The 20,976-nt window shown below is 35.6% G+C and overlaps 4 protein-coding genes across 5 annotated transcripts; all 4 read left to right on the plus strand.

Moving 5' to 3' along the window:
• The first annotated feature begins 2,310 nt into the window (after positions 1 to 2,310).
• On the plus strand, positions 2,311 to 5,951 carry LOC103864654 (rhamnogalacturonate lyase). Its single transcript, XM_009142418.3, has 13 exons — positions 2,311 to 2,605; positions 2,681 to 2,802; positions 2,899 to 2,958; positions 3,036 to 3,155; positions 3,244 to 3,363; positions 3,615 to 3,927; positions 4,025 to 4,183; positions 4,265 to 4,371; positions 4,476 to 4,566; positions 4,670 to 4,811; positions 4,923 to 5,079; positions 5,245 to 5,361; positions 5,478 to 5,951. Exons 1-13 carry the CDS (start codon positions 2,561 to 2,563, stop codon positions 5,860 to 5,862), a joined length of 1,938 nt encoding a protein of 645 aa, XP_009140666.1. The 5' UTR covers positions 2,311 to 2,560; the 3' UTR covers positions 5,863 to 5,951.
• Positions 5,952 to 9,077: 3,126 nt separating this feature from the next.
• Positions 9,078 to 9,701, plus strand: LOC117132581 (glutathione S-transferase T3-like). Its single transcript, XM_033287293.1, has one exon. It carries the CDS (start codon positions 9,078 to 9,080, stop codon positions 9,699 to 9,701), a length of 624 nt encoding a protein of 207 aa, XP_033143184.1.
• A 1,874-nt stretch (positions 9,702 to 11,575) lies between these two features.
• On the plus strand, positions 11,576 to 13,372 carry LOC103862092 (transcription initiation factor IIA subunit 2). The gene is made up of 4 exons (XM_009139801.3): positions 11,576 to 11,748; positions 11,903 to 12,052; positions 12,123 to 12,173; positions 13,034 to 13,372. The coding sequence occupies exons 2-4, from the start codon at positions 11,924 to 11,926 to the stop codon at positions 13,172 to 13,174; spliced, it is 321 nt and encodes a 106-aa protein (XP_009138049.2). The 5' UTR covers positions 11,576 to 11,748; positions 11,903 to 11,923; the 3' UTR covers positions 13,175 to 13,372.
• A 289-nt stretch (positions 13,373 to 13,661) lies between these two features.
• On the plus strand, positions 13,662 to 20,870 carry LOC103862103 (alpha-glucan water dikinase 2). 2 transcript variants are annotated; one of them, XM_009139813.3, is made up of 32 exons: positions 13,662 to 13,882; positions 14,083 to 14,148; positions 14,220 to 14,329; positions 14,409 to 14,472; positions 14,564 to 14,655; positions 14,743 to 14,893; positions 15,005 to 15,319; positions 15,413 to 15,523; positions 15,600 to 15,698; positions 15,778 to 15,912; positions 15,979 to 16,067; positions 16,135 to 16,269; positions 16,355 to 16,517; positions 16,601 to 16,690; positions 16,840 to 17,025; positions 17,205 to 17,264; positions 17,357 to 17,401; positions 17,486 to 17,545; positions 17,637 to 17,789; positions 17,886 to 17,969; positions 18,071 to 18,247; positions 18,326 to 18,432; positions 18,537 to 18,750; positions 18,869 to 18,972; positions 19,045 to 19,174; positions 19,284 to 19,409; positions 19,503 to 19,613; positions 19,684 to 19,776; positions 19,862 to 20,035; positions 20,114 to 20,206; positions 20,297 to 20,412; positions 20,484 to 20,870. In XM_009139813.3, the coding sequence occupies exons 2-32, from the start codon at positions 14,095 to 14,097 to the stop codon at positions 20,686 to 20,688; spliced, it is 3,846 nt and encodes a 1,281-aa protein (XP_009138061.1). In that variant the 5' UTR covers positions 13,662 to 13,882; positions 14,083 to 14,094; the 3' UTR covers positions 20,689 to 20,870. The 2 variants fall into 2 exon arrangements, with proteins under 2 accessions (XP_009138061.1, XP_033143592.1); XM_033287701.1 differs by having other exon boundaries at positions 13,692 to 13,882; positions 14,090 to 14,148.
• Positions 20,871 to 20,976: the final 106 nt, after the last annotated feature.

Below are 20,976 nucleotides of genomic sequence, written 5' to 3' on the forward strand. Positions count from 1 at the left end.
CTATATTTGAAGAAAATATAATTTTATAAACTAACATAACTTTTTTTTCAATATCGAATATTATTAAACGAAATTAAAATTTCTAAGTTCCTTAACAAGAAAAAAAAGGATCCAAATCGCTGAAGGTACCAAATGGATGTACAAGAAAATGAACACAAACCTTTGGAGTTTTTGTCTATTGAATCACCAAATCGAATGAGCTCAACAAGGTCTTTCTTTCAATGCATCCGACCAACTTCTATTTCATCGGATCTATTATATTATTTAAGTCATCGGAGGGACATGCAAAACAAATAAAATAAGCTTTGTGTAAGAATTGATTTGAATTCAACTCTCTACCGAGGATGAAGAAAATAGAGTAAAAGGTTTACCTTGGAGACGAGGTCGATTCGTGGAAGACAAAACTCATTGCTTGCTTCAATCGCCTTTTGAGAGTTTGATTTTTTTTTTGTAACCAGAAAGTTGTCTGAAAGTGGCAAAAATATCTGGAGTCTATCGGGTAGAAGCTAGAATTAGTGTGAGCTTGGGCCGATTTTGATGAAATCCTTATATAAAAGAATTTGCTTAAGAAAAAAAAAATTACAGCCCATCTTGATAATTTTATAAGCTTAATTATAATCAAGCCATATTCTGGCCCATTTAAAAAAAAATAACAATCACATATCAAATAAAAAGAATTAAATTATAATTAATTCAACATTTATAATGTACTAATAATATAAACATTCAAAGTTTTTTTTTTAAAAAAACTATAACATTTTTTTCAACTTTATTGTAATTAATAGTTAAGATAAATATATGTTATCCTATATCCTACAAAGGAATATTGATCAAACTCTATTCCCAAGTAAAACTTTACCACAAATAAATATTATATGTGTACAATATAATTTATTCATAATTTAAAATCTGAAAGGCATAGAAATCATAATTTACCTTGACTTTAAGTTAACAAATAAAAAATCAATAGTATTATAGTAATAGCAGATTGATATATTGTTATTATGTGAAAAATTTAGACAACTTTCTCAATTGTGTAGTTCGAAATAACATTAAACATGTAGACATTTAATCTCTTATAAGATACAAGCAAAATATACATATTTGGATATGTTAATATAACTGAAACAATCCTCGGGCCGAGGATTCCTCGCACTTTCATAATATAAATGCTATTTTTTGCTATCTTATTATACCCTATTTAAAGAAAAAAATGAAAAAAAAAATTCAAAATGTTTTATTTTACTTTATTGGAAACAATAAATCTGAATAGAAATAGAACAAGAACCAAAATACTCGAAACTATATCAGATTCATATTATATCCAGATCCAAACGTAAAACCAAACAATTCAAACACTCTAACCAAACACAGCTTTATACATAAACAAATGGTTCATATATTTTAAACCACAAAACCCAAAACAACAACTAAAACTAAAATTAAAAATCAATATAAATAAATCAGAACTATACTGAAAACCGAATGTCTTGCCAAAACATATGAATCAACAAACATTCATGTTAATAAAATTGCCAAAAAAAAATATTCCGCGCTTTCAAAGCGCGGGTCACTATCTAGTTCTCTATTAAAAGAGAAGTACCATTTTTATCTACCATAAAAAGTCATATTAGGACCATCACATAATATGACATAATAATTAATAGAAATATTAATAATAAATTAATTTTAACTATAGATTTGAATTTTATTTTCAGTTATAACAAAATCTGTTGAGAAAAATCTAACAAAATCCTACTAAATTTTTAAATAATTTTTATTAAATATTGCATTAATTAATTTCGTAATTACGTAATATAATACTTTTATTTAAATAAATTATCATCTACCACTAAAACAGATTCAAAATGTCAGATTTTTTTTATACAAATAAAGTTATTAACATATGTTAAAAATTTATTTCTACAGCTATATATTTTCAAAAATCATATGTTGAAAAATATTTTTTATTTGATTATTTGGAATTATGAAAACTCGAAAACGTAATAAAAAGGTAAAATGTATAAAACAAACTCTTATATTAATAGAGTAAAAAGAAACCTAAACAATAAAATTAAAGAGTTATAAAATACAAAATACTAAGATATAAATTGTATATTTAAATTTTTATAATAATATCAAAATTAAATATTTATAAAATGAAAATATATCTGCACGATGTGCGGAATAAACTCTAGTTAACGTTAAACGAATATGAAGTGATGTGACATTCAGTGGGACCATGCTTCCCACTAACATATCGTACATGAAAATCATATTCTCGATAGACGTGTACTTTGTGTATACGGATGTAATGAGGCAGGAGAACCCACCAACCCATGAAGTGGAATAATATGTAGATATGCAAGTATTTCCCACAAAAGTAAACTAAAAGAAGTTCGAAGCTTAAAGATACCACTTGTCTAATCTTCAAGAAGAATCAAAACATCTTTACAAGTTGAAGATAAATCAAAGTTATCCATAATTTTTTTCTCTACAAAAGCCTCGATCTCATATATATCTCTCACAACACATAAGAGAAAGAGAACGAGAGAAAGTGATGTCGGACCAAAGTTCTGTTCACTTGGATGTCAAAGACAACCATGTAATATCCCTAACCGTCCTTACATACTTAGCTTCATATATTTTGTCAATATGTAAATGAATATTGCTAATGCAGGTGGTTATGAAAAATGGTATAGTCGAACTGACCATATCAAAACCAGATGGTTTTGTCACTGGAATCTCTTATCATGGTGTCAACAATCTACTAGAAAGTCATAATGAAGACTATGATCGAGGGTATATGTAAAATTGAATTTATGTATTTACATTATTATATGTATCAATCTTATTACCTCTACAATCATATATATGTATTGTTTTGACCAAACACAGTTACTGGGACCTTGTTTGGAGCGAGTATGGAACGCCTGGAACCACAGGAAACTCCGAGCGGTATGCATGCATCAATCAAATCAAATAGTTTTTGATATAAATTTTTACATGTATTGTCATAAATGTGATCGAGGCAGGATCAAAGGCACAAGTTTTGAAGTAGTAGTGGAAAATGAGGAACTGGTAGAGATATCCTTCACAAGAAAATGGGATTCTTCTCTCCAAGATCATATTGCTCCCATTAATGTCGACAAGAGGTATCTCATATCTACTATACACATGGACATTTATATCTGTGAGTCTGTGACAGTGCTATAGATATTGATTTGGATTTGCATAACTCAGGTTCATAATGCGTAAAGATGTTACTGGATTCTACTCATACGGAATATTCGAGCATCTAGCTGAATGGCCAGCTTTTAACTTGCCTCAGACAAGGATTGTTTACAAGCTTCGTAAAGACAAGTAAGCAACTAATGTTTCAAAGATAGTTCACGATCAATATCGTTATTAACATCAATATCATCACTATCATTAATATCAATATCATTAATGAAAAGACCTTTCAGCTTGTTATCCAAAAACTTGTTAAGAAATACTGTAATAAAAGGAACATAGGAGTTTGTAGCTAGGTATTTGATCAAAATAGAATCGTCTGGTTCCAAAAAATTTCCCTGGAGATGATATTAGTGAATTTATAAGTGTTGTTATGTCAGGTTTCGATACATGGCAGTTGCTGATAACAGGCAGAGAAAAATGCCGCTTCCAGAAGATAGATTGGGTAAAAGAGGAAGACCATTGGCTTATCCTGAAGCTGTTCTTCTTGTTCATCCTGTTGAAGAAGAGTTCAAAGGAGAGGTTGATGACAAGTATGAGTACTCATGTGAGAACAGAGATCTTAAAGTGCATGGGTGGATCTCGCATAACCTTGATTTGGGTTGCTGGCAAATCATTCCTAGCAATGAGTTTAGATCAGGTGGCTTGGTGAAACAGAACCTTACTTCTCATGTTGGTCCAATCAGTCTCGCTGTATGTTCTTTTTTCTTTCTTCCTCCTGAAAACATGTTGGAACCAATGGGTTCTTACTTGGCCATTTGAAACACAAATGATTGTTGTTCATACTCAGATGTTTATAAGTGCTCATTATGCGGGTGAGGACATGGTGATGAAGGTAAAAGCAGGGGAGTCATGGAAGAAGGTGTTTGGTCCTGTTTTCACTTACCTTAATTGTTTGCCTGACCAAACCTCTGATCCTCTTTCACTATGGCAAGACGCTAAAAACCAGGTTTATTCATCAAATTTTGGGCATATCAAAACATATATGCAAGGATGAAATCTAACCTTGAAGGAGATGGTGTTTCATTAGATGTTAATTGAAGTCCAAAGCTGGCCTTACGGTTTCCCCGCTTCAGAAGACTATGCATTGTCTGATAAGCGTGGTTGCATCAATGGTAGATTACTAGTACAAGACAAGTAAGCACTCACATTCCACAATCACCACAGAATTTGCTTTTCTTCATAATATTAACAATCATTTATTCTTTTTTCCTCTACTTATGCGTTTTTGATTCCTTCAGGTCCCTTAGTGATGAACTTTTACCAGCGAATGGTGCTTTCATAGGTTTGGCTCCACCAGGAGAGGTTGGATCTTGGCAAACAGAATCTAAAGTGAGCTTGAACATATTGTCTTCTTGGACCATATAATATAATATAATATCTACTCAAGCAATTAGTGAACTTATGTTTATATCAATTTTTCTTATATACATAGGGATATCAGTTCTGGACAGAAGCAGATGCAGATGGTTATTTTACCATAAATAATATCCGAGAAGGTGAATATAATCTAAATGCTTATGTGACAGGATGGACTGGAGACTATCAATACGAAGAACTGATTACCATCACTGCAGGTTAACTTATTTTTTTTTACTAAATTTACATTGGAATCAAGATCATATATTACTCTGTGTCAAGACTTGCATGTTGACTTAACATTATTCACACTCTACACCTAAAACCAGGCTGTGACATTGACGTTAGCAATATCATCTATGAACCGCCCCGAGATGGGCCAACGGTATGGGAAATAGGAATCCCTGACCGGTCGGCAGCTGAGTTCTTTGTTCCAGACCCAAATCCCAAATACATCAATAAGCTATATATTGGTCATCCTGACAGGTATATATACAACTTTAATGCTTTGATTTGCATTTACAACTTGATTAAAATGCTAACATAGTAAAGTTTATTAGGTTCATCAAACAAATAAATGCATGGAATGTAAAACAAACACAAACAAAAAGTAGAGACCCTAAATTTAAGTGGCGGTTGATACTTATGCAGGTTTAGGCAATATGGGCTATGGGAAAGATACACAGAACTATATCCTAAGGAAGATTTGGTGTTCACCATTGGCGTTAGTGATTACAAAAAAGATTGGTTCTTTGCACACGTTACCAGGTAACGCTTTATTTTGAACCATATCACATTCTTTAAATGAGTACATGGTTCTAAATCCAACATGTCAGATGAATGTGTGACTTGTAACATATATTTAAAATTTAAAATGATTACAGGAAAATAGGAGATGATACTTATGAAAAGACGACGTGGCAAATAAAATTCAAGCTCGAGAAGGTGCAGGAAAACAGCACATACAAACTTAGGATCGCACTAGCAACCGCAAATGTAGCGGAATTACAGGTGAGGATGAACGAGGATGAGAGTGAAAAGAGTTTGATTTTCACAACTGGTGTAATAGGACACGACAACACGATCGCAAGACATGGGATACATGGACTCTATAGACTTTATAATGTGGACGTACCAAGTGAGAAGCTTCTGGAAGGAGACAACACTTTGTTCTTGACACAAGCCATGACTACCGTTGGAGCTTTTAATGGTCTTATGTATGACTATATCCGCCTTGAAGAGCCTTGTTTAGCTTCGAACTTTCACTAAGTTTGTGCTTTTGTGTTCTTGATCGTTTCATCATAGTGGATTTTTAAGATAATATAAGTTTACTTAAAGCAAGGGCGTTTTTAACCAAATTCAGCATCTAAACCGAATCTGACCAGGAAATTTTGAACATAAATTCAATCCGATCTATAAAAATAAAAATATCTAAACAGATTTAATAGCACGGTAGTCTGAATATCATGGATTTTTTCTATTTTTTTTACCAAAAATATAAAAATTGTGTCAAAATCCAAAAATTGAATCGGAATATTTTATCCAAAATAAAAATTTAAAATTTAAATAAATAAGTTAAATACTAATTTATGTTTATTTTCTTATCAGACCATTTTCAATGGTTTACTCTATTTTTTTCTCTAAAATAGAGTAACTCTATAATAGAGTTGGATGTTGCTCAAAAGGTACATTATTTTAAAGTAAAAAATAGAGTAATGAATAAAAAATAAAAAAATTATTCTATATATAGAGTAAAAAATAGGTTTACACTATTATATAGTAGAAAATAGAGTACCATTTGAGTATTTTTACTCTAAACTCTATTTTAAAGGGGAAAATAAAGTAGGGTTGGAGATACCCTCATTGATTTTGATGTGACATTGTCTAGGGGCCAGGACTATAGGCTAGTAAAATGTTAGTTTTATAGTTTCCAATTTTTTTAAAAAAATTCCATATACTTAGGGCCTGACTGGTTCAACCGCAGCGATTGCGGTTGCGGTTGCGGGAGTTTGCGGATGCGGGTGGTTGCGGTTTCTAGCGGTTTTAAGAGATTTGTACGACTGGTTCTGCGGTTAAAAATTGGTGCGTTTGCGGGATACTTATGACTGGTTAACTACAAAGTGCAGCAGCGGTTAAATAATAAATTAACAATATTTACATTTTATACAATTATAAAAATATCAAAAATAATAATATTATAATAAATATAAAAGTTATATTTAGAAAGTTATAGTTTAATTTTTTTAAAAATATAGAAAATATTTTTATTTTAAAGTTTTATAATATTAATTAAAATTTAATAGATATATTTTAGCATTTTTATAATTCTAATTTAATTTTTTTATTGAATATTTTTATTTTTGTATTTATATTGTTTTGGAAAAAAAGAAATTTTTTTTATCCTCCCGCAACCGCCCGCAACCGCAAACGCTAGCTGGAACGAGCTTTTGAATTTATGAGGTTCAGAGCGATTTGGAGCGGTTTGGAACGGTTTGAGCGATTGTTGCAAAACGCCAACAACCGCTACCAACCGCAAAAGCTGCGTTTGCGGGTGGTAGCGGGAAAACCAGTCATGCCCTTAGTCTTAAAATCTGACCAGCCCTATTGGCTTTGGCTATTGTGGTATTTAATTTTTATTTTGAACATTTGACCAAAAAAAAAGTTCTATTTTGAACATAAATATCTGAGATCCAAAACTCAAAACGTTAAAAAAATAGAACCCGAATGTCAAAACCCGAACCGAAACGAGGTTTACTAATAAAAAGCACTAAAAGCAGCTGAAACGGGGAGCTTTAGTGAGTCCTTAGCGCAAAATTATAGGGTAATGACATTAAAAATAAATGAAAAAAGGCAAATAAGCGAAGGATCAGTCCGTTAGAAGGAACTTAAGGACTTAATCCTTACAGCAGCTGGCATGCTTTGATTGGGTGGGGGTTGTGTTTGTGTTTCGCTTAGACGAAAAAAAAAATCATTCGACTGAAGCATCGAAAAAAAAACCTCTCGAAGAAACAAAAGGCAATTTTCAATCCATCTGCTTCCATCTTCTTCTCTCGAGTTTCAAGGTAAATCGATATACTATCTATAGATTTATGGTATTAGATTAGGTTCTCTGTAGTTTTCCTGTCAATTTAAGGTTCGTTTTGATTTTTTCAATTGATTTGGGGATTTTTGTTTCAAGTTAGGGTTTTAAATGATTTGGATTTTCAATCGATTTGGGAAGTTTTGGTTAGTAGTTACGGTTTCAATACTGAAATAGGTTTGATTACGATTTGCTTTTCTGCTTTTAATCAATGATCCATCTGCTTCCGTCTGCTTTTCTGCTATTAGTCAATCGATGAAGGGATCTTCCCAGATACTCGATCCCTCCGTCTGCTTTTCTGCTTTTACTCAAGGTTTTCTTTTCTTGTGAAGCTTAAAACTCGATCCTTCGGATTTCTTTTCAGAGGATCTTCCGTGTGTTTGCTTTTCTGCTTTAGTCTTGTTTTACTTTTCTTGTTGTATGTTTTGCTTGATGTATAATAACTCGATCCCTTGGTTTAGTTTCTGTTTGGTTAGTCGTCTGATGAGGAATGTTCTGTGACTGTTGTTGTTTCACTTTTGTTGTTGTATTTTTTGCTTACATATTTTAAAATTTCAGGTTAAAGAAACATGAGACAAGACTATAGTTACACCCAGCCTTCCTCATCAGACGAGTATGACTTGACCTCACTTCTTGAAGCTGAAGCTGCTTTGTACGCCGAAGAAGCTGAGAGTAGCTACAACATTGGTGAGCCTGTTCAGTGCCCACCTCAGCCGTTTCAGTACTTATGCGGAGGATATACAAATGCGGAGGAGATGCGTGCCTTTGAGACACAACTTAGTCTTCTTAAGGATCAAGTTCGTGAGAGTGACCAGAAGCTGGCTAAGCTCGAGAAGACCGTGTGTGATGAGTTATGCAAGAAGACATCATGGGTTACAATTCTTGGAGTTTGTCTTCTGCTGAGCCTTTTACTTTTAATAGCGGTGATAATTCTTGGAGGTTAGTTTCAATCCTTGTGTTTTTTGAATGTTTATCTGCGAATTTTTAAAACTTTTTTTGATGTTTTTCAGGAACAGCTTCGAAGGATAGTACAAGAGTATCTGACGTGGAGACTGTCTTTAAGGTTAGAAACATATAAACTGAAGCTCTTTATCTGTTTTTTGCTTAGAGTATTAGATGTTATTCTCTGTGAAAAAAACAAAACATTTAAACTGAAACTCTTTATTTTAAATGCTTACCTTCCTAACTCAGATTTGATAGGATATTAAACGTTATCACACTGATACTTGTTTACTTTATGTGTTACTAGTAGAGAACTTATTAGATTTGATTGGTGATAAATGCTAGTTTAGAGCTTTCTATCTGCCTAACTACTTAGTTTTGATTGGCTTTAAATTTTTCTTTCTTCTAGCTGGCTTATTTAAAGGCTGTGTTGCTAATAGAGTAACACAGACCATTAAATAAAATGAATAACAGCAGTGGTTTCCGTAACCTACTGTATAGTCAATCTCCTATTGACCTTGATTCACCCGAACGAGTTTGGTTCGGTAGCCAACCACCTGAGCCTGTTGGGTTCGGTAGCCAAGCTCCTGTTGGCGAGTCTGGTGAGGCTGCTGTCGAGTCTGCTATCAAAGAGAGGAGGAAACGGTCCCCGCAAGAGGATTTAATACTGATTGGTGCTTGGCTCAACACCAGTAAAGATGCAGTAAAAAATACTGAGCAGAAAGATGGTGCGTTCTGGAAGAGGATCATCGACTACTACAATGAAAGCCTTCTTCTGGTTGGGACAATACCGAGAGAGCTTACTCCAGCCAAGCAGCGGTGGGCTAGGATTAACGCAGATGTCTCCAAGTTCGTTGGTTGCTATGACCAGGCAATGAGGGAGCATAAAAGTGGTGAAAACGATGATGATCTGATGAAAGCCGCACTAGACTACTACTTCAAGGATCAAGGCCACAAGTTCAGCATGGAACACGCCTGGAGGGAGCTGAGGCGTGACCAGAAATGGTGCTCATCATGTAAAGACGGTGGGAAGGATAAGCGCAAACATGTCTTTGAGGTTGTATATAACGCTTTAGTAATGTTTTAGTTGATTATATTAAGGCTTTAGGTTGATCAATTTTGTTGATTATATAACGCTTTATGTTTATTATACATTAATTTTCTTAATCATCTACACGTTAGAGCTATATTATGTATATCATCACCAATTCAACTATATGTTTATGTAGAACCAATTTTTTTTTTTTTTTTAAAAAAACCATAATAAAAATGTGAGATTAACTTATAGATAATTTTATTATTTTCTAGATATGTCATCATCTTCATCCGATGAAGTCGATGAATGATTAGACGAAATTTGCGAGGAATACGTGGAAGAAATATACAACGACATAGTGGAGGCCCAAACCATACCGCAAAGGACACATGCGTATGTAGAACGACACTGCGAAGGAGGACAAGACCAATTATGGAATGACTACTTCAGCGAAGATTCGACATTCTCGACTCAATTATTCAGATGCCGTTTCCGCATGAATAAAGAATTATTCTTACGTCTTGTTCATGGCCTAGAAGCGTGCTTTCCATTCTTTCAGCAAAGAAGAGATGCAACCGGGAGGTGGAGTCTTACTGCACTACAAAAATGTACTGTAGCTATTCGTCTGCTTGCTTATGGTACTGCGGCTGACACCGTTGACGAATATCTCCGACTTGGTGAGACCACTGCACTTTCGTGTTTAGATAATTTTACTGACGGAATAATACAGTTATTCGGAGATGAGTATCTACGACGACCCACACCGGAGGATCTTCAACGACTACTCGATATTGGAGAGAAACGAGGGTTTCTTGAGATGGTCGGGAGCATTGACTGTATGCATTGGGAGTGGAAAAATTGCCCAACCGCTTGGAAAGGACAATACGCACGTGGATCAGGAAAACCGACAATTGTATTAGAGGCTGTAGCTTCCCAAGGTCTTTGGATATGACACGCCTTTTTTGGTCCTCCAGGTACCTTAAACGATATTAATGTCCTCGATCGGTCTCCTGTTTTTGATGACATTTTACAAGGTCGAGCTCCGAGGGTAAAGTACGTGGTCAACGGACACACGTATAAGTTGGCGTACTACCTCACAGACGGTATATCCAAAATGGTCAACATTTATCCAATCTATCACACTCCCTCAAACTCCTCAACAAGAGTTATTTGCTAAAATTCAAGAAGCAACCCGAAAAGATGTGGAGCGGGCTTTTGGAGTATTGTAATCTCGATTTGCAATTGTGAGAAATCCGGTCAAAACATTGAACAAAAAAAAGATAGGAAAGATTATGCGAGCATGTATCATACTCCACAATATGACAGTCGAAGATGAACGGGATGGATACTCTCATATTGATATATCTGAATTTGAAGAAGGAGACGTCCCCAGATGTTCAGAGTTGGAATCCGAATGGCCAACAAATCTGAATAATATCTTTCCCAGTCGGAATGATCTTCGTGATAGGAAAACGCATGAACGATTGAAAAATGATTTAATTCAAAATATTTGGAATAAATTTGGTGATGAAGATTAGAAATTATTCTATCTTTATGTAAAATTATTGTTTTTATCTTTAATTGTTGTATTTTTATGTTTAATTAATGTATTTTATGTTTAATTATTATATTTTATGTTTATTTATTGTATTTTATGTTAAGTTATTATATTTAATCATTTAATATATAAAAATTATATTTCACAAAAGAAAACATTTTTTTTTTAAGGATTCCAACTTCGGAATCACTATTGTACACATATTTTTTACAAGTATCCTTAACAATTCAAAAAAAAAAAAAGACTAATCTAATCCTAAGAACTCTACAATGGGTATCACCATTGTGGATGCTCTAATGAGCTTTGTACTGGCTCATATCTCTATAATTTTCTGCAGATTTAACTTTATTAAAAGTTAAGGGTAAAACCGTCAATTATCGTCTATGATCCATCGCTGCCTATATATACAGTCGCCTGCAAAAGCTAGGGTATAAAAGCCCCAATTCATTTTCTCCGCTCAAGTGACAAATTCCCTCGCAATCGACCAACGGTAGCTCCTGCATTCACCGTTATCCTCTCTCCTTCCGTCGCCGGAGTTCGGTAAACCATCTCTCTCTATCCTCTCCGTCTCCTATTGAGGTCTTAGATTCGTCAAGCTCTTTTTTTTTTCAATCGAAACTGTTCAGATTCCCGATTTGCTTTATTTAGTTGCGAAAATTCGATCTGAAGATTTGAGTTTTGCTCGGAGTTTCAGATCGTTGAGGAAGTAGAGATAATGGCGACGTTTGAGCTGTACAGGAGATCGACGATCGGGATGTGTTTGACGGAGACTTTGGACGAGATGGTTCAGAGTGGTACGCTGAGTCCTGAGCTTGCCATCCAAGTCCTTGTTCAGTTTGACAAGGTTTCGTTTTTAACTGATCTTTTTGGTTTGCTTCTGTGGCATTTTCTGATATATGTGTCATTCATTGTAGTCTATGACTGAAGCTCTTGAGAGCCAAGTGAAGACTAAGGTGTCTATTAAGGTGAGTTTTGGTATTGTTGCACTTTTAATCCTTTGTTGTGAAATATTGAATCTTTAGCCTAAGTTGTTGAGTAGAAGAGAACATCCAGTTTCTGTTCGTGACTTCCCTCTATCTATTCAGCCATTTACTTGTTGAAAAGACGATCGATAGATAGTTCTTAACTAATCTTGCTTTAGGTCGTATGTTTTGGGTTTGCTGTTTGGACCTGATGCAGTATTAATATTTCATGGAATGGAACAATGTTTTAGAGTAGAAAGTTCATGGTGTCTTTAACATTCGGGTTCAATTGTTCGTTTCTGTTGAGTAGTTACCTCATCTAATAGTTAGTTTCTGATACCCTCTAAAAGTGTAATACTTTTATGTCAAGTGTTAAGTTTCTTTCGGTGGCAACTTGTTTTAAGCTGTATGTGTTTCAGTTATCTGCCTGATAATTTGGTGCTTACAGCCTTACATACATTGGTTATCTCAGGAAATACTGAAATTGTCATGAATTCTACCAAGATTAGAGTTTTTTAGATGTCATATCAATAATAAGGTTGAAGCTAGCACATGTATGATTTCTTAGAGCAAAGAAGTTCAACTTGAGATTAAGCTGTAAGGATTCAGCTAGTTATCTGGCTTATAAGCAGGAGCTTACTTCTGTTACTTCAAGACTATTTAGATTTGTGTAAATTCATACAGCTTAATCGCAAGTTCTTGTGCCAGTATCTCTAGTGGTTGACATTAATTCTCTTTCGTCATCTATGCTAATACTACTTTAATAGCCAAATGTTAATCGCTGCACTCAAAATTTAAGAGAAAGCTTTCGCAGATGAAACAACCAAGTTTATAATCTCGTTTCTTCTTTACTTCTTGTATAGGGGCACTTGCACACTTACAGGTTCTGTGACAACGTCTGGACATTCATATTACAGGACGCAATGTTCAAGAATGACGACCGTCAAGAGAATGTGAGTCGAGTGAAGATAGTGGCATGTGACTCTAAGCTGCTCACACAGTGAGATGTAAATTCTCAACAGATAATATGCTTACTTCCTTTGTAACAGATTTTGAGTTTTGTTTTCCACTTTGTAAACTTAGCACTTGTTGTATGTTGAGCTCCCTTTGCAGCCATCAATTTAGCTATATGTAAATTCTCGGCCCAAAGACATATGGGACTCTGTTGCTATGAGAAAGTTCCTAAGATTTATCTTATATTATCTGTTGACTTCCGAATCTGAACATACTGATATAGTGGCTCACTGGAGCTGATTGTTATCGATGCCATTGTTTTTTTTTTGTTTTGGTGTTTGGGAGTCTGAGTTGTCACATGTCATTTTTACCTTTACAGATGTGTTTTCACCAAAGCAGAAGAGAATATGATTCCTGCAAGTTTCTTTCAGTGAGAGTTCCTCTATGATTCCACAACTTTGAAGCATAGCGGTTAAAGTCTATTTTTTGTCTCCTCTGCTTTAAATCCACACGGCATTTTTGGCATCTTTTTTTGGTCGTGTTAGTGCCAAGTGAATTGGATCCTTTGGTTTATAAAGGAACATTGCTTATCTCGAACTCTCTCTTATGATGTAATCTGTATAACTGATACTGTTTGAAAATATGATCTATTGATGCAGGAAACTAGTTTGTGTATTTCTTGAGAGCTCTTGGAGAATTATTACGTTTAACGCGTAAACACAGCTCAACTTCGTGAAGGCATATCAATAGTAAAAAAGGTGCACACATAAGGAAGAAACTGGCTGGACTGTTGAGTTTTATTTTTCATGTGTTATAATAGTGTTGTTTTACTCTGATACTGCTTCAAGATGACAGCAACGATCATTAGTCGATCAACTCGAACTTCAATTTTTCATCACTATCTGAGATTATTCATAAGTTCTCCATGCGGTTGAGGTTCACTTGTTACTTTTTTTAGTGAATAGCTGCCATGGCAACCTCTAAGTCCCACAGTTTCCAGCTAATCGAGGGAATGGAGCTTCTGGTACGTTCTTTCCTCTGTCCTCCTGGAACTTACAATATCATATTTTGGACTTAACCTTCTTGTTGATTTAGATCACTGTCACCGGGTTGCCAAATGGGAGCAGTGTAAGAACTGAGTTTCACCTCAAGAACTGCAATCGCACATGGATTCTTCATTGGGGCTGTATATACCAAGGAAATAAGTGAGTGATGATCTTTAAGAGAGAGAATAATATAAATACCTCAAATATCTTGATGTTTTTGACGTCTGTTTATCTGTAGCAACTGGTTTGTCCCATCAGAACATTCCACGAAGCAAGGTGCATTACAGACTCCCTTCGTGAAGGTCTGCATAACCCTTTTGTTTCTCCTTTATCTATAAGGTTTTTCCTACAAGTCGTAACTTCTTCTGGAAAGTGTTTACTCCACAACTGCAGAGTGGGAACGATTATGTAGTGATCCTTGAGCTGCGTGATCCAAAAGTACGTGCAGTTGAATTTGTTTTAAAAGATGGTAACCGTAACAGATGGTACGTGTTTTCTTTCTTTCCTTTACCTGAATCATGCTTGTGAGGGTATGAACTTAGAACCTGACCGACTCCTAATGGTATTTTCAGGTTGAAGCAGCATACTGGAAACTTCCGTGTTGAGATTCCTTGGAACGAACTGCATGCTCATCATCGAATACCCAAGAATCTGATAGAAAGAAGAGCTTATACGATATGGGACCGGAAAGGCCGACCTCAAAACACTGCACGTGAACAACAGGTGAAACCTGTCCCATCTAGTATCCACTACTGTTCTGTTTATTACCTATATTTGTGTTCTAAGTTATAAAAGTAGTGCTGTCTCTCTTTTCTTGCTTGTGTTTTATTTTAGATGGACTATGAAAATGCCTTAAGAGAGCTCCAAGCCGACCTGGCTAGAGGAATATCTATAGACGATCTTCAGGCTAACTCCTCAATACCAGTTGAGAAAGCAGTTACCAGTGAGCCAAAACAAACAATGAACTTGCATCAGCCATCACATCGCCGGAAGCATGATGTTCAGAAATGGTTACAGAAGTATGCGGAACCAATCACTAAAAATGCAAGTGTGAACAGTTCAGCCCTTGCAGAGCTCTTGAAGAAATCTGTAGGCCAAGAAAATGTAATTTCACAGAAAAGCTTCCATGTCAGAAATTACGAAATCGCGGTTCGCAATACAACTATTTCATACAGTCTTTTTCATTACTGATAGTTTTCTATAACTTCTGGATTATTCATGGGATGTGTTTTTGTTTATTAGGTCCTCCAGAAAAATGTTAACGGCGATTGTCGCTTATATGTTGCCACAAACATGGCAGGTCCAACAGTACTTCACTGGGGAGTCGCTAAGTCTTCTGCAGGAGAGTGGTTGGTAAGATTTTCGTGCATCTATATATTTCCTTAATCACAATCTTCTCAATAAAACTCATTTTTGCAACTCTATACAGACTCCACCACCTGATGTGTTGCCTGAGAAGTCAAAAATTGTTCACGGAGCATGTCAAACATATTTTACCGATATGTCGAGTAGAGAACACTCTTATCAGGTGAAAGCTTATGCACTTCTATCCTAAGATAGATACTTTTATCTACTAACACAATTCATCTTTCTTTGCGTTGTAATAGCTTATTGATATAAATTTCAAACGAAGCGGTTTTGTTGGTATCCAATTTGTGATATGGTCTGGAAGCCACTGGGTGAACAATAATGGAGCTAACTTCGCAGTAAACCTGAAATCATTAAACAGTACCAGTGTCAAGGTCAGTTTAGTGTTGGGATGCTCTTTATCAAAATATTTCAATTTTAAACATGTTTATCATCCTCAGCTTGGCGTGGATGGAAAGTATATTCTCAAATGGTTACTTGATGAAATAGCAGAGCGAGAGAAAGAGGCTGAGAGATCATTGATGCACAGGTGAGTCAAGGTATCTTAATGGAGTAGTTTAATGTCAATGAAGTTACTTATAAGCATAGCTTGGCAGGTTCAACATCGCAACAGAGTTGACTGAGCGGTGTAAAGATGAAGGAGAAGGTGGATGTATTGGTATAATGGTATGGATGAAATTCATGGCCACTAGGCATCTCACCTGGAACAAGAACTATAACGTGAAACCTCGGTAGAGATTCATTAGCTACTTTTATTTAACTCCTTTGTCTTTCATCTTATGATCAGACCTTATGCATTGGCTCTTTTTTCCGCAGGGAAATTAGTGAAGCGCTAGAACGATTCACCAATTTGATGGAGAAAATATATCTGCAGAAACCATATAAGAGAGAAATTGTGAGACTAACTATGGCACTTGTGGGTCGTGGAGGTCAAGGCGACGTTGGGCAGAGAATCCGTGATGAAATCCTTGTTATTCAGGTATATGGTTCAACAAAACTTATGGAGCTAAACCTTATTACTGATCTTGTTAACCTTTTCTTGTATTTATTATCTTTTGTTAGAGAAATAATCACTGCAAATCCGGCATGATGGAAGAGTGGCACCAAAAGCTGCACAACAACAGTAGTGCAGATGATGTGATCATTTGCGAGGTACACATCACTATCTATACTACCATTAAAGATTGGTAAAGTTCAATAAGTTTAGTTTGGTTCTGTTGTAGTTATCACTTATCAGCCTTTTTTCTGAAATTATATACCTGGAGAGTTTCTAATGAGTCTGTTGTATTCTTCTGTCATAGGCTCTCTTGAACTATGTGAGATCTGACTTTAGGATCGATGCCTACTGGAATACACTAAAGGCCAATGGTATCACTAAAGAAAGGCTTGCAAGTTATGACCGTCCCATTGTATCAGAGCCTCGTTTCAAAAGTGATGCTAAAGAAGGGCTCATCCGTGACCTTACAATGTACTTGAAAACACTTAAGGTATTTATAACAATCCCATATCTTCCTGATCCATAGAAGAAGCTTCAGGAGAAAACTGTAACGTTTAATTGGCGTATAACTAAACCCAATGCTGTCGTGGATGTGAGCCTCTATTAGATTATGATTGCTTTGAAACTTACATTCTCAACTAAACAAACTGTTTTTACCTGCCTTGGTAGGCAGTTCATTCAGGTGCAGACCTTGAGTCGGCTATTGATACGTTCCTTTCTCCATCTAAGGTACTTACTTCATGTTTAAAACCTTCACTTTGATATTCTGGGACATGTATCCTTGCTTTGTTAAGAGCTCATTCTTTCATTTTCTTTTTCAGGGTCATAATGTATTTGCTCTCAATGGTTTATCACCGAAGTTGCAGGCACATTTTCTTCATATATCTTTTCAATACAGATATATTTCACACTATGAAAACTTGAGAAATGACATTTGTATTGTTTGGTAGGATCTACTAAGTTCAATTAAGAGGCTTGTTCGCGAAGAGAACACTGCATCCCTAATAGAGGTTGGAATAGCACATCTTCTTCCTATAGCTTAGTCTTGGAGTTGGACCATATATGGTTATGCTTTATTTTTTCTGTAAACTACTTCTGCAGAAGTTAGTTGATGCTCGTATTGAGCTCCACCCTGCATTAAGAGCACCTCGTGCAAGAGCAAAAGATTTACTATTCTTGGACATTGCATTGGAGTCGTGTTTTAAAACAACAATAGAGAAGAGACTCATCTCCTTAAACTTCAATAACCCGCCGGTATCTTTCTTGTTTCTCTGTAGTTTGAAACTATTAGTCGTTACACGGAGGAGTGTGGATATGTATTGATTTGATGTTTTCACTGCTTGAGATCAGGAAGTTGTATTTGTTATCTGCGTGGTGCTTGAGAATCTGTGCTTATCTACATTCAACAATGAAGAAGTCATCTGCTGTACAAAGGCATGTTGTTGTCTATCTTTACTTTAGCCTCATTTCTTTTACAGAGTTCGACTCTCAGTATTCTTATATGCACATTCTTTTGCTTCTCTTTCGCGTTTCAGGATTGCTACCGTGTCAGTGAGACTTACAAAGCTCATGATGTTGAGTGGGCATTGCAAACAAAAGCGGTCCTTGACCGTTTACAACTAGTACTTGCTGATAGATGCCAGCACTATCTTAGATTAATACAGCCTAGTGCAAATTATCTTGGTCAGATGTTACGAGTTGACAAGCATGGGGTATTTTAAAACTAAACTCGTGCTTCTTTATGAAACAAGTTTGACACTTAATATGTTTCATTGATTTTGTTTTTTCAGATTGATGTTTTTACTGAAGAGGTTGTAAGAGCAGGACCAGGAGCTGTTCTGTCAACTCTTGTTAACAGATTTGATCCTTGTCTCAGGAAAATCGCAAACTTAGGCTGGTAAGATACGTTTTACTGTGAATTTTGAGCTAAAAACATCAGACTATATATCAGATTACTGAACCCTTTATTCTTTTTTTCCTTTTGCTCTACTGGTTGAGCAGTTGGCAGGTTATTAGCTCGGCTGATGCATATGGGTTTTTGGTTTGTGTGAATGAGTTAATCACAGTTCAGAGTAAAGTCTACTCAAAGCCAACTGTAATTATTGCCTGTAAAGTCACAGGAGAAGAGGAGATCCCTGATGGTGTTGTTGCTGTGCTGACTCCTAGTCTGATTGATGTCTTGTCTCATGTCTCTATTAGAGCAAGAAACAGCAAGGCATGTACTATTGTCTGCTTACAAAAAATATATATCATTAAGACAAATTATAAAACAACATTTTGTTGGAGATATCAAATTAAATGTCCTGACTCATCCTAAGTTTTGTCTGATGCAGATATGCTTTGCTACATGCTTCGATCAGAATGTTCTCAAGAATCTGAAGTCGAAAGAAGGGAGAGAAATATCTATTCATATAAATTCTACTGGTTTAGTTATCAGGTAATATGTTGTCATTGTTTTTTATGTTAAGACAATGGTTTTATTATACCTCGGAAGTTATATCACTTGCAGTGATGGCAACAACTCGGATGGCCATGTTCGTCATATCTATATCTCTTCTGTTTCACATGGAGTGATCTCAAAGAGGAAGAAGTTTTGTAGCAACTATGTAATATCATCTAAAGAATTCACTTCTGAAATGGTAAGTCAAAATCAGATTCATGAAGATATCATTTTTTGTGTATTATTATTTTATTTTATTTTGCTAAAATAGAGTATTATTTGAGTTTTCGTATCACTGAGATTCTTAGGTTGGTTCAAAATCATGCAACATCAAATTTCTACGAGAAAGAGTTCCAGCATGGATCAAGATACCTACCTCAGTTGCACTTCCGTTTGGAACATTTGAGTGTGCACTTTCAGATGATTCCAATAAGGTTTAGTTAAAAACCATAGTATATCTTCAAAGATACAACTCATCCTCTTTGAGTTTCTTATATATATTTTTTGGTGGATCCATCGCTTTTCAGGATGTAGCACACAAGATTTCTGCCCTTAAAGTTTCTCTTAACAGGGGAGACATGACAAAACTTAAGGCGATTCAAGAAGCTGTTTTACAAATGAACGCTCCAATGGCTCTGGTAATACCTAGACATAACTATTTTTCTTGTCATCCTCTGTTCATGTTTTCTTATATGAACGCTTTGGTAGAGAAATGAACTGATTCACAAACTAAGAAATGAAAGAATGTCGTATCATGGAGATGAATCAAGCTGGAACCGATCGTGGATGGCAATTAAGAAGGTAATAGTATTCTTTTTGAAGGGGTTTGTTGTGTGTTATGAAAGGAACCAAGTACTTCCCTGATCTTCTGAACATCAACGTATAGGTCTGGGCTTCAAAGTGGAACGAGAGAGCTTATGTCAGTTGCAAGAAAACTAGAGTTGATCATGATGCCGTCTGCATGGCGGTGCTTGTTCAAGAAGTCATATGTGGTGATTATGCTTTCGTCATTCACACAAACAATCCTGTCACTGGTGATCCTTCAGAAATATACACAGAGGTAAATTCAGAGACCTTGCTTCGTTTTCTGTGCTATTCTTGAGTAAATATCCAGTAATCAAGAAATTGCGTTTCTCAGATTGTGAAGGGTTTGGGAGAGACCTTAGTTGGAGGATATCCAGGACGAGCAATGAGCTTCATCACCAAGAAAACAAACCTCAAGTCACCAACCGTGAGAAACAAGAAACATATAGCATTTACATGTTTAACTCCATTTGATAGGGTTTCATAACAGAATGAGGTGTTATTTTGGACTGTGCAGGTGATCAGTTACCCAAGCAAGAGGATAGGTCTGTATTCTAAACCCTCAGTCATATTCCGATCAGATTCAAACAACGAGGATCTTGAGGGCTACGCAGGCGCTGGACTTTACGACAGGTATTGATTAAATGTTCCTCTCTGTCTTTTTTTTATCTCAATAAGCTCAAAAACGGTTATTGTATGTGCAGTGTGATAATGGATGAAGCGGAGGAAGTAGTGGTGGATTACTCAAGGGAGCAGTTGATAGTGGACAAAGCCTTTCAAGTGCGTCTCTTCTCAGCCATTGCAGAAGCTGGACATGTGATTGAGACGCTCTATGGTTGTCCGCAGGACATTGAAGGCGTCGTCAAAGGTGGCATTATTTACGTCGTCCAAGATAGACCTCAACTCTAAGCTCTCTCTACCTCTAAGACTTACACCTATTATATGGAACGTGCTCCATATGAAAGTTAAGTTTATAATCAAATAATATCAAGTTGTATTGGTTTGCCAGTGAAACCAGAAAACCAAGGAACTAAATTTGCAAGTCAAGTAAGTTATTACCTAAACAACTGTTTCTTCACGGTAGTATTTTATGATTGATTCCACAAAAGACATCGCAAAGGAAAGCTTATGATTACCACCAGGACTGGTCCTGATAATATAGCAGGAAATAAATGGAGGTGGCACAACATTTTGAAG

Source organism: Brassica rapa, chromosome A01, assembly GCF_000309985.2.
Source record: "Brassica rapa cultivar Chiifu-401-42 chromosome A01, CAAS_Brap_v3.01, whole genome shotgun sequence".
Taxonomy (NCBI): Eukaryota; Viridiplantae; Streptophyta; class Magnoliopsida; order Brassicales; family Brassicaceae; genus Brassica; species Brassica rapa.